This window comes from Egretta garzetta, unplaced genomic scaffold (genome assembly GCF_000687185.1).
Source record: "Egretta garzetta isolate BGI_Z169 unplaced genomic scaffold, ASM68718v1 scaffold112, whole genome shotgun sequence".
In the NCBI taxonomy this organism is placed as follows: domain Eukaryota; kingdom Metazoa; phylum Chordata; class Aves; order Pelecaniformes; family Ardeidae; genus Egretta; species Egretta garzetta.
In genome coordinates, this window is record NW_009258884.1 from 1,864,755 (window position 1) to 1,877,810 (window position 13,056).

Sequence of the window (13,056 nt, forward strand, 5' to 3'; positions counted from 1 at the left end):
ATTCCTGCTCCCAGCACAGCTCCCGCTCCTGCCTGACTTAAAATAACTTCCTTGATATGCATTTTGTTAGCTCTGGCAACTCTTTCCAGCACCAAAGCTCTGCAGAGCAGGAGGCCAGGGATAGAGGGAAAGCAGAAGCAAAGGGCTGCAGGCTTCAGATGGGGCTTCTCCACCAACCCCCCAGCCTGGGACAGCCTGACAGAGCAGCAATTTTCCCTCTAATTAGGTGTAAATTCAGAAAGTTCAATCCCTGCCTCAGCCACCACTTGGCATAAGGAACTCTCATGAAATCAATACTTCAGAGCTGTTTTGCACTTATTTATGGGAAGCTGCTACATTCCCCATCTTTGGCTCACCAGCCCTGTGCTAAAGGCGAGTGGGATGCGAAGCATGGGGTGAAGAAAAGAGCTTGTGCTTGCAGCTAAGAGCAAGGGGTCACCTTGTTGGCATGTCCCTTCCCCACCAAAAGCTCCCCAAAGAGATGACCTCTTCCAGAAGGACTAGAGATGGCCACTGGCCGGAGGAGCTGCAGCGCAGCGGAGCCATCGAGGCACCACGGCACAGTGTCTCACTCCCAAACGCTTTGTGCAAAGCAACTGCTTGCTCTGGGTTCGATCTCTCGGAAACAGAGGAAGCCTCTGTATTTTGTGCTGTGCTTTCATTTAGCTTCCCAAAGCCACTTCTGACTCTGAAATAAACTTCCCATGTGGCTCAGGCAGGAGTTTGTTTGCAGCACAGGAGGAGATGTCGCCGGCCGGGCTGGGCATGGGCAGCCAGCGCTGCTGCTCCCGGGCACCAGCCTTGCTGCGTTGATCCCTGCGTGCCCGGAGGCATGTCCAGGGGTGACAGCAGAGCGGTGCAAACCAAAGGAGACTGCAGACAGGTGCTCTCATTTATGGCCTGCCATTGCCACTGATTTAATACCTTGTTTGCCTTAAATCTTTCCCAACTTTGTAAAGTTGCTTTGAACAAAGCACTTAATTGTACCAGGTTTCATCCCACACCTATTTTATCTCCTTCCTTGGTGATATTGGGGCCACCACGCCAGGCTCCAGCAGCGAGATACATATCAGAGAGGGAGGTGGGGGGTGACAAGGACAGCAGGGCAAGTGGCAGGCATCCACTGCCTGCTCAGACCCGCTGAGGCCTGATCCTGGGGGGGTCAGGAAGGGAAATGGGTTTAGGCAAGGGGGTAATGTGATGGGCATCACCCAGCAAGTAACACTGTCCTGAGCAAGGGGCACCAATTAAATCAGAGGAACTGAGCTCTGGGAGCGCCTTTGTCTCCCACCTGGAATGACTTTATAGTCAGTAACCAGCTCATGTGGAAACCTTTGCATGAGATGAACAAATCCCACCCTGCTTCCCCCGGCTCTGGCCTGGGCTCTGCTGCAGCTGCCTGACAGAAACACCCGAGGGACTTGGGGACTGTCCTGCTGCTGGAACAACCGTGCCGAAACATTCGCCCCAGGACACAGCCACAATCCCACCCCGTCTGCTCACATCTCCCAGAGCAGGTTTGGGAAGTGCTGTTTGGAAACAAGGCACATAGACAGAGGGACGTGAGGGCAAGGAGGGGGTCCCCCCGCGCCTGCTCCGGGCTTGTAGAGTCTGCAGCTCCCGCGCTACCCTCGGCTCAGAGCTTCCCTCCCGCCTCTCTGGTCTCCGTTACCTCCAGCAGAAATGCTAATCAATGCATTTGCAAAACATGGAAATGACAGATAATATCACTGATGAAAGCGCTCCTGGCTCTCCTATTTCTAGCGGAACTTGAAATGTGGTTAAAAACTCCCTCTACCGCCCTGAACATTATGAATTAATTCAACTGAACCATAAGAAGTAAATATACCTCCCCCCAAAAGGTCTTTCCTTTAGTGTAAAATAAAAGTGCAATTAATATTCATAACACATACATTTAGCATTTAAATTCAACACCCCCATCAGTTACACCAAGCTCTCACTACCCATCAATATCTTTAATTACTCTTCTCTCCAGCAAGCGCTGAACCTAAGTAGATGGAAATATTTCCCTTACAATTTATACTCTGTTTTATTATGATCTGAGGGGTTTTAAATGCAAAAGAAAAAGGGAAAAAAAAAAAAAAAAGGAGCTGGTTTGTTCGTTTGTTTGTTTGTTTATAGCTCCAGATCGTTTCATTCGATGGCTCGTGGGGGCTTCTTGAGCACAGCGTTCACAGCCCCTGCTCCCCAGGGTGAGGAGTCAGGGCTGGCACCCAGCTCCCAGGCAGTGATTTATCAGAGAGGCCCTTGCTACCCCTGCAAGGATGTTTTTAGCCCCAGTTCCCACCTCCTGCCATCGCTCTCTCCTGCTCACTTGGGTCAGAGCCAGGCAGGAGACCCCAGGGCTGGCTGCAGCAGCCAGGAGCTCCTGGATGAGGAGCTTCTCCCTGGGGAAGCTCCTGGGTCTGATTTCAACGGGAAAGGTACAGCCCCAGGAAGGGAAGGAAAAGCAAAAAGGTGTCTCACCTTACTGGCTCCAGGAAGCAAGTGCAATTTGACGTATGGATCGGCCAAACCATTGTGGTCCATCGGCTTCAGGCCCTGGTGAGGAAACAGCAAAAGCAGGAGTTAGGACAACAGCGAGGTGCTGGGCAGGCAGGGTGGGTTCGCTGAGCCCCTCAACCGATGCCCGTTTCCATGGGACGTCGTCGGTTCACGCAGTAATTGCGTGGTTTCCCTGGGAAGGAGGAGAGTACAGTTCAGTGCAGGATCCAGGCTGTGCATCAAAGCCAAGCACACTCAGTGTTCAAATGTTGTCTGCGGTTTGTGCCGAGGAGGGGCTGCGGGAAGGCTTCTCATCCGCACTTGGCATCGGCCACAAAGCACCTCTCCGCTCTCCCAGCAGCTGACTCTGACACCCTGATCACAATTAATTTGGGGGTTAAGTAAATCAGCACAGTGATTTTCAAGGTTTAAAATTACAGGGTTTTGTCATTTAATAATTGCTTATGAGCAAACATACACCTCTGCTGTTGTGGTGTTACTTTTAAGCGCTCTCAGAGGGTGTGATAGCACCTACCTACTCTTCATTATTAAGGCACAGCTGAAGGAAGAACAGCTTTCAGGCCAGCGGGAAGCTGGCGCCAGCCGACTGCCACAGCGTTTGCAGGGAAATCTGGGGGTACCAAAGCACAAATGCAAGGAAACACTCGTTGTGGCCATTCCTGATGGATTTTCTACTAGACCCTCACAGCTCTTAAAGGATGACGTGGATCATGTTTGTTACAGAGATGCTCTGGAGTTGATCCTGCTTCAGGCAGAGGGAGGAGGCAAACCTGCTCTTCTTCTAAACAACCAGCGGGCTGAAAATTATCCAAGGGTGAAGCACAAACCCAGCCCAAAGCCATAACTGCGCAGGCCACGTGGAAACAAACTCCACAGGGTGGGAAACAACACAGGAGCATGGAAAATGGAGCCTAATTTTTACTGATCCCTAGCAGAAATTATAAAGGCTACACCATGAAAGTACCTGGATTATTTCCAGCCTGGCTGCAAGAGCCCTGCGGGAGTTACTTCCAGGCTGTCTGAAGGCAATCATCTGCCTGGATCAGAGGAGGGTTTCTCTGCTAAGGTACCCATCCAACCCGGGCATGGAAACCAGGCTGGGTGATGCTAAAAACGCATCACACCCCTTCTGTGATGAGCAGAGTATTCGGTGCCTGGGATTAATGAGTGTGTGCAGCTGCCAGAGATCCACCTGGCAGGAAAGCATTCGTATGGACTGCTGGTGAAAAGGCTGCATGCGATGAAAACGTAATCATCAAGGCCTGGTTTAGGCATGTAAAAGAGGGAAATGCTGGGGTAAATCACTTCCATACTTTACATGTATGAAATAACACATCCATCTTAGCCAAGGCAGCCCCTCGGGACGCCCCCATCCCACCCCTCCCTGATATGCACAACTCGGTCGAGGGTCTGAGCCGCTCCTGACCTTGGTGAGGGCTCTGCTTCCGAGACAAGCATGCTGCCCCGGGGCAAGGGAGACCAAATGGTGCCCAGCAAAGAGGATTTTGCTTCTAAAGCAGAGCCAAAAGGATAAAAATATCAGCAGTGAATGGAGGCTAAACAGCTCTGCTTTAACTGCAGTGCCTCTCGGGTGATGTCCCTGGCCCAGCAGAAGAGGAAGGCAGCAGACACAGAAGACGGGAGGAAGATGATGGTTTTGGTACAGTTCCATGGGCAGCAAGGGGCTGGGCTGGTCCCCAGGCTCTGGAGGGGATCCGGCTGGCTGGGCACTGAAACTGCTCACAGCTGAGCAAAGCAAAGGCTCCCCACCACCTAACCTGGTGCCCCACCTGCCCGATGCTGCATGGCAAACAAAATCAGAAGCAAGCAAGCAAATTCCCCTGAAAATGGATGGAAAAGCTCTGTAATTCACCCATCAATTCAGTTCAATTAAATTACTTTTTGAGGAGGCTATTAAAGGCTTTTTTAACAGATGTGCTATGGAAGACAGAGTAACAGGGGCCTGGAAAATGGCTCCTAACGTCACATCTACCTCCCTCCCATGTGACTCAATGCAAGTTTGGCACAGGGCTGAGTTTAATATGAGAGAAGCCCTAATGGCTCTGCTCCACCAAGCTGCTCCCACAGGAACTCACCCCTCCCAGGGACCCACAGGGAGGGCAGCAGCATTGCTTCCCCTGCATGGAGGGACCTCCAGCCTAAAGCTGCTCCGAGAGAGCCAAGAGGCAGAGCAGGACCACAGAGCTCGTTCGCAGGAGCAGAGTCTCCCATTGGCTTCAGGCAGCGCAGCTTCGGTTCCAACCAGTCTTCCTGCTGGGACCAATTTACAGCACTGTGCAACATGGCACAGGCGACGGAGCCGAGACAGAGTTTCATCTTTTCCCTTCCTCTACCCAACCCCAAAATCCCTGCTATAATCCTATTGAGACCGATGTCCCCACCGCATCCCAGACGCTGCCAGATGCTCTCTGTGCCAGTGACATTTAACTAATCAATAGGATTTAATTACAAGTTGGGCTAATCGGGCTGCCGATTAACACCACACTAGAGGCATACAGAAATCACAGGAGACAGATTCGTTCCATCATTTGCCCCACGGTGAGCTGCCTGCCCAGTGAGCAGGCTTCCTGCTGCCCAAAAATCAGCCTGGACACCTCTTCCTGGGCCAAGACATCCCATTCTGAAATGGGGCAAACCTCCACCCTAACAGCCCAGAGGAGACACAGCTTCAAAATGGGAATTTCCCTGCAGTGATAAATATTTATGAGTAAATCCATAAGTAATGCTCAGTGCAGACCTCCAGCAATTGGCTTCAGCTGGAAGCAAGAGAGCATCCAAATGCTCGGCAGGGTGGAAACTCCCGGGTGTTTTCTAGCTGCAGCTGCAGCCAGCGGTGCAGGGGGGGCAGCCCAGGTACGCTCGGATGGGCAGCGTCTGCCCTGCGTGGCCTGCCTGGGGCCAGGGAGCTGCCTGCACCGCTGCCTGCGCAGCCACCTGAGGCTCGCCCAGGGAAATCTTCCTCCTGAAAGCAGACCAATGGAACTACAGGATAGCACAGCCCTCACAAGCCCTATAGATTCCCCTATAGCAAGATATTACCTCACTCCATGCAGTAGGTTGGGCTTTGTAGGACTGAGAAGAAAATGAGACCCTCACCCGAGCCATGGTGTCACACGCCAAGGCACAGACCCTGGCGCCTGCACGTCAATCGTATCATTTTCTATCACATTTTGTAGGAGGGGGTGATGCCCAGCACAGCCCAGGGGGAGCCCATCCGTTTCCCACACGTGTTGGTACCAACATAACCCCGGGAGAGCACACAGTGCTCGTGCACGGCAGCAGGCGGCAAGGGGAGAGCTCTCCTGCCAGCCTGCCACACGGCTGCTCCCGCAGTCCAGAAACGGGCTCCCACATGGCCCTGATTTATTCTCCCATCGATCCGAGCTGAGCCACAACGTGCCTGAATTCAGCTGCGCCTGAAGCGTGAAAGGCAGGGTATGGGCAGGGCTGCTGCCAAGACTGAAAGCCATTAGCACAAGGCGGCCACTGGCTGCCTGCCCGCTCCTGCCTGCACAGGGCCCTGAGCTTGCTGGCAGCCAGGGACAGGTGGCAGGAACACTGGGCACGCCACCGCAGCCCTGCTCCAGCCAGGGAGCAATGGGGTTTCTCAGTCCTTATCTCCCTGGTGCCCTGATATCCCAGGATAGCCTCTGCTGTGGTCCCATGGTGCAGCACCGGCAAGCCTTGTTGCCGCAGCAGTTGCCCAGGGCTCACACCAGCATGGCAGAGGTGACAACCTGCTGCCGGTGCAGGCGGCGTGGGGAGAGCCGCAGAGGCTGCCCCACCTGCTGAGACTGTATCCCAACTGCACCTGCTGAAGGCAACACCAAAGCGTAGGATTGTCCTAAGAGGTTAAGGCTGGAGGTGGATGCTCCTTGAGCGTGTTGTGGTCTTCCCTCACCCTACAGAGGCAGGACTCGCCTCACAATCCAGATGTGGACTAACAGCAGCGCCACACTCAACCTGTTCATCTCTAGGAGGAACCAGGTCCCTCGCTTCCCTGGCTAGAGCCTGCAGAGATGCCAGCCACTCACCTTAAAAATCAGCTTGCAGATATCCATCTGTTGGCACAAAGTGCCTGATGGCAGGCTATGTGTTATTAGGGAAACTGAGGCACAAAGCACCTCGCTCCTGGTGTAAGCAGAGAGCTGGGACACAGGCCCACAGCTGCAAGCTTCCACACGAGCACCTCCTGCAACAGAGCAAACCTCCTTTCATTCCCTATTCCAGCTTCATCCAAACCTGGGATATGGATTTGACCTGAAGGTCTGGAAACCCCCAGCGTCTCACAGATCCCGCAGTGAACGTGCACCAAGGAACACCTCAGATGTCCCCAGGCTGAGGGCACCAGGGCAAACCCCCCCTGGCACGGAGCGGTTATCCCGACCTCCTGCACAATAGCGTGGCTGATGGCTGCAGAGCAGAAAATTGGTGGCAGAGCACGACTGATTGGATTTAGCCCACTGCTGGTGCCTCCAAGAGCCCACCAACCCCCTTCCCACTCCCCAGGAGCTGATAATGGGACTCAGGAGGGGCCATCAGCAGATACAAAAGTGCTGGAGATTAAAATAAATAGAGAGAAGCAAAAAGATCAAAAGGGAGAGAATTGTTTGTGGGGGTTATCAAAGGGAGAAAGAAAAACACTTCTCACATGGCTGAAACAGTCCAGGTTTTAAAGGCTGCTGGCAGCGACTGAGGCTCCAGGAGCTGCTGGAGGTGGGACACGTCCTGATGGCACCTTCCTCGGGGGTCTGAGACATCATACCCAAGACACCAGCCAGACCAGATCCAAGGGCAATGCCTGTCCCGGCACTGTGCTACGGCTCGTGTGCATGGCCCTGGCGCTCACATCACCTCCTCTACAGCACTACTTCTAACGTCTACGCAGCCGACGCCAGCTCCCATTGACGGCAGCCGGGGTCCTGGCCCTTACCTTTTTGTAGTCAAGTTTTGGCATCTTTCCCCAGGCGAGAGATGAAATGAGAGCGAGCAGATGGCAATGTAAATAAAAGAGAAAAATGGGAGAATGAGAGCAGAATGGAAATGAACAGGACTCGAACGCTTGAATGTCAGAGCGGTGAAGGGGGGTCTGCCCACTCTGTGAGCAGGGGCGATGCCGGCACCGCGTGGTGCCCCCAGCCCTGTGGGATGGGGTCAACAACCGCTATTCCCGTACAGCTGGGCGGGCACGGCAGGAACCAGTGCTCTCCTTTGTCAGCCCTGCCTTTGCTCTTGCTGCTGTTAGATCTATCACTTGCCGCTTGCAGGTCTCCTTCCTCCCTGTCTTCCACCCACTGCAAACCCAATTAGAAATCTCCTCCTTGGCACCACTCCCAAGCACACTGAGGGAAACCTGACCCAGAGGCTGCTGGTAAATTCATGGGCGACAAGCAGGGAGGTGGCAGGGAGGGAAGAAAAACCCACCGGCTGCCTTGTCCCTGCCCCTGCAGCCCTGCGCAGGGAGCTGTGGGTGCTACACTCGTCCCCCAGCCAGAAGCAGCTCCAGGTCTACCAGGGCAGATGCCTCCACACTCACCCTAAAGCCAAGCTTTCACACCCAAGGTCTTATTTCAGACAAGGAGAGCCCTGGGGCAGGGACCTGCAGGCTCAGCACCCAGCTCAGCACCTAGTGCAGCGGGCTTTGGGGTGGGCTGGGGGCTGCAAATAAACCAGTTGCAGCTGGAGGGCAGAGGAGCATCCTATGAAGACAAATCTTCTGGGGGGTAAGCTCACAGCTCGTTCTCCTGTGGTTTCTCCCATCTTCTGTAAAAACCCTTCACCCCCTTCCCAAAAATCTAAAGAGACTTAGGTGTTCTTCCACTAACCCACCACTGTCAGGGACCAGCTGTGTTGACCTGGAGCCCCCCCTGCTCTGGACCTCACACTGGGTGAAGTAGAGAGGAGCCGAGCAGCACCCAGAAGCACCTTCCACAGGCCCGGAGGCAGAATCAGGACCTCAGTTATCTGTTTCTGCTCCAAAATGTGCAAAAAACTCCTAATTGCTTCGATCACGCAGACGGCAAAGGCGCTGAGGCAGAGCACTTTGTGGCAATGATTAGCAGCATTTAAAAGAGCCATTTATAAACTGACAGCCGGTCACAGCATCAAGTAAATAACAACATCGGGTTGGGTGCTTTTCTAAAAAGCATCAATAGCTGCAGCCATCTCCTCATGGGGATGAGCAGCCATCTCCATCCCACTCAAAACGCCCTGAAAGGCAGGGATGGAGGGGAAGGAAAGGGCAGAAGCACTGGGTGTTGGGATGAAACTGGAGATGGCAAAGGGATGGCTGCAGTCTGGGACACGAGAGCCCCCAGCACAACCCAGGGACAGGGGGACACTCGGCTATCCCCAGGCGCTGCCCTCACTGCTGCATTTGCTTGGGCCAGCTGCAGTGCCCGGGTGGCCTCGTGTTTTTGGCAGAGCTCTGGTGGCCCCATAACACAGGACAAAGGTGGCCAGCTCTAGGCGTATTCAGTCCTCACTGCTCACACGCCCGGCGCTGAGACGTACCTTGGCTTTATTGATCGTGCAGTGGAGAGCGTTGTTTTCTTGATCATAGAGCAAGCTGAAATCCAGCGTCCCCAGCGTGGCTGCAAAAGAGAAAAGATGTTATTAACCAACCCATGGGAACCAGCAAATATTGCCTCTTCTCCCTCTAAGCACAAAAGGAGTGGATGAAGATGCTAGAGAAATGGCTGCAGACAATCTAAAACGTAAAGCATCCTCCTGTGAGCTGTTATGAAACATGGCTTCATGCTGGGAGGCTGGTGTCTATCCCCATGTTTGGCTGGTGGGGCTGGCACAGCCCTGGGAGAGAAGCGAGAGGGATGAATGGCTGCGGCTCGCCTGGGCACTGTGGCCAGCGCAGAGGGTTTGCCTCTGTGGGCTTTCACATGGGTTGCCCCCATCTACCAGCAGCCCCACTGCAGCCAGCAGCTTCCCGTCCCCCAGGAGCTTATCTGGGAAGACCTGGGCATGGCTGGGACACAGCCGAGACCCGCTGTCAGCACATCTCCCCTCTCCAGTGCTGCTGGCATTCCCAGAATGCGTATTTGTATACTGACACCTTCAAACAAATGAGCCACCAATGGGATCCCTTCCCAGCTCCAATTTGGCTGCAAACTGTAAATTAAACCCAGTGAGAATGGAAATACTTTTATGGTTAAAATGAAAAACACCAACAGCTTTTAATCAGAGCAGCGTTCCCTTATGGCATCCGCAACCCAGTAACAGCAGCAACAGGGAAGCTCCTGAGATGGGACCACAGGGCAGGGGCAGGAGACCGGAACAAACCAGAAGAGCCTCAGCAGCAAAAGTACATTTGATTTGAGAAATTCTTTCCCTTTGGACAATCTGAGCATGCCATGCTAATGCAAAGCAGAGGAAAAGCCTTAAAAAGACAGGCTTTCCCAAAACTGGATTTAACCTTCTCCAAGGCTCCCAGACCCCATTGACACACCAAAGCCCGGACATGGAGCAGCATCTCCCCAACACAGCTTTGTCTACCACCAGCCTTGAACTTCCAGGGCAGCTCTGGATCCTGCAGCCCGCACCTTTCCATGCCCACCTTCCCAAAAGGGGTCTGCCCAAGCACTGCCCTGCCACCACGCAGCATCCCACCACTGTTTCCAAGGTAACTGCACCTTCCCACCACAGACGCAGGTTCAGAGCAGGGGGAAAAAAAAAAAAATCCCAAATGAAAACCAGAACAACTTTGCTTAATATCAAAGCAGGGTTTGCTGCCTGGGAGGTAAGTTAGACGAACTTTATGGCAGGAAACAAGGTGCTTTTTTCCAGCGCAAATAGCCTCTGCAGCAAGGCACCCCAGGAGGCAGCGGATATTCAGGGGACTGAAACCTTCCTGCTCCAATTTCACAGCAAGCTTCTAGCCCAAACGCAACTGAGCTACAGGTTTGCCTGCTAGCAAATAAAAATCATTGCTCCGGAGCAAATACCTCGCCTTCAAAGCAGAACAAATATTCAGAGAGATTTCTGGCAGAATAATGCACCCCCCCTTGTTCTGGAGTAATTTCATGGCACATTAGCTGTTGGTTTAGGTAAGTCGCAAATCAGTGGGATTTACCTGCCGGGGCTCAGGGAAGATGGAAGTGATACAGGGTGAGGCCAAACCTGCACCACCTTGTGTGCCATGCCTGGCTTTGGCCCAAATGGGTGCTTCCAGAGCAATAACCGGCCAAACTCGCTCCACGTCGTCCAAGGAAGAGGAAAGCGGAGCAATGCCCCAGCACACCGGTGGCTGGTTGCCCCCTGACCGTGCCTGGCGATGGGGAGCTCACGGCTCACAGCCTGGGGGCCGGTGCAGCCCGCTGTGCTGGGGCGGGTGTAGTGGGAGGCTCCACAGCACACGGGCAAAAGCCCAGTCAGCAAAATTCGACAAATCTGCATTTTTCATTTGAGAGCGGAAGATGAAGCCTCCGGTTTCGGAGCCTCATCATTTCCACCTGCCCTTTAATCAGGCGCTTCCTGCCAGCCCCGCCGCTCGGCCCTCCCAAGTTCAAGCTGTTATTTTATTTTTATCACAGAAGGGGGCCTGTGGCTTAGCCTGCTGGATTTGGCAATGTATAAAACAAATTAAAAGCTTGGCATGAAAACAGACTTCGGCCAGGAAATACTGACAAAGCCTCCTGTCCCCTCAGTGATGCAACCTGCCCCAGGGGTGAGGGCAGCAGGGAGCCCCGCTCTGGCAAGACAAGCAAAACCCAAAAGCACCGTCACGCAGCAGCAGAAACTTGTTTTGCAATTGGGGACTAAGGTCCTGCTCCCCAGCGCCGGTGGTCCATGAGCAAACCTTGAGCAGTTCCCGCCCATCTCGGAGCTACAAGCAGGCAGGAGGGCACGGACAGGGCTGCCTGGCTCCCCCCAGCCCTGCCAGGCTCCGTCCCCAGCTCTCCTCCAGCCCTAGAGGGGTTTTCCTCTACACAGGGATTTTTTTCATTGGTGGTGAGTCTCGATTCCCAAGGAAGGGTCTGCCTTCGGCAGAGCGATGTGGAAACATCAGCAGAACATGTTGTGCTAATTGCTTAAAAATGCGGCCATATGGAGATGACAAAAGGGATCAGGCTAACTTGGGGTTTGGCAGCTAAGGCGCTGCTATGGAGCCGAGGGCAAATGCTGCCGCCAGAGCCAGGACCCAGGACCCAGGACCCAGCACCCAGCGTCTTACCGGATGCTTGAGGACACATCTCCCGCAGGAGCGGAGCGGCTGCAGCGTGGTCTCAGCCACGCTCTCTCCGTTACCTCTTGGGGATGTGCTGCCAGGCAATGGATCCAGCCCAGCGGTGAAGGCAGAGACAAGGCTGGTGTTCAAGCTGCCTGCATCTCCAGCCAGCCGCTCCCAGGTAGGCTGGCCCCAGGGTTGGTCGGTGGCCTGAGGAGATGGCAGGAGACCTCCAACTGAATCCACCCTGCAGCCCACAACAGCTCTGTGCAAAACCCCACAGGACCGCAGCCCAGCTGGAAAGCCAGCCCTGCACTCCCAGAGCGGGTACCATGCCGAGCAAGCGGCCAGGCAAGCCAACACCAAAACACCAGCACAGGTCTTACTGCTCTCACCCCTCCTGCAAAACTGCCAGCAGCACATCCAGCCCCAGCTGTGGGAGACCCTCCATCTCCAGCCAACAGGATTGGGCCCAAAGCAAAGCCTCCGGGCTGCAGCAGCCACCCAGGGATAAATCCTGCTCCAAACAGGGACCTCCGCAAAGCAGCCGAATCGCCCTTTTTTGATTGCCTTCCTCCTCCCACCCATCCTCACAGCTGAGATACAACTCAATTGTGCTCTTAATTAGGGGAGCGAGTGCCTAAAAAAGAAAAGGGCAGCAATTAGACTCGAAGCGCTGTTACTAGACGTATTTAACTCGACTAGGCTATTCTGAACACTGCCCTCTAATCACACAGGCTGCAAATAAAAAAATATAAATAAATGTCTTTGTCAGGCACTACAAAGGCAGCTTTGCGGTCTCCAGACAGCAGGCAGGATGTATCATTATTATTACGATTATTCTGCTCCAATGATAAAATAACCATTAGGAGAGCCGAACTCATTAGCAGGTTCTGACCCTCTTTCCTCTCCATGAATTGGGAGAGATTGATGGGAAGGCGCTGGCCAGGGTCTGGCATTTAACACGGGCTCTAAAAAAGAAAATAAATCTGACTTGCACAGGAATGTGGCCTCTTCTCCCACTGACCTTTGGGCATTTTGATTAATTCAGTGGGCCACAAAATTATTGGAGGCTAGCATAACTGGCAGACGCATCTCCGGGCTTAGCCATGGGATACGGCGAGCGTGCCTGGAGCCCGTGGGCAGCACGGCATCCTGGCACATCCCCACTCCTGCCCTTGTTGGTGGAGTCGGCAGAAATTGTTTATTGCTTACATTTCCCATCAGCGCCCAGGGTGACGGGGAGGCTGAAGTAGCTTCTATTTATACCTGCGGGATGAAAGGCAAAATGTGGTGATAAATCTGTGCTCTGCTCCCTTATCCAGCCC

The 13,056-nt window shown here is 53.8% G+C and overlaps 1 protein-coding gene across 7 annotated transcripts in view; it reads right to left on the reverse strand.

Moving 5' to 3' along the window:
* Nucleotides 1–13,056, reverse strand: part of DOC2B (double C2 domain beta) — a 51,618-nt gene that overhangs the window by 13,405 nt on the left and 25,157 nt on the right. For all 7 annotated transcript variants that reach the window (XM_035889540.1, XM_035889536.1, XM_035889537.1 and 4 more), the window contains 2 exons: nt 9,061–9,140; nt 2,488–2,562 (listed from right to left, as the gene is read on the reverse strand). In XM_035889540.1, coding sequence (XP_035745433.1) covers nt 2,488–2,562; nt 9,061–9,140 — 155 coding nt within the window. The remainder of the gene's footprint in view (nt 1–2,487; nt 2,563–9,060; nt 9,141–13,056) is intronic.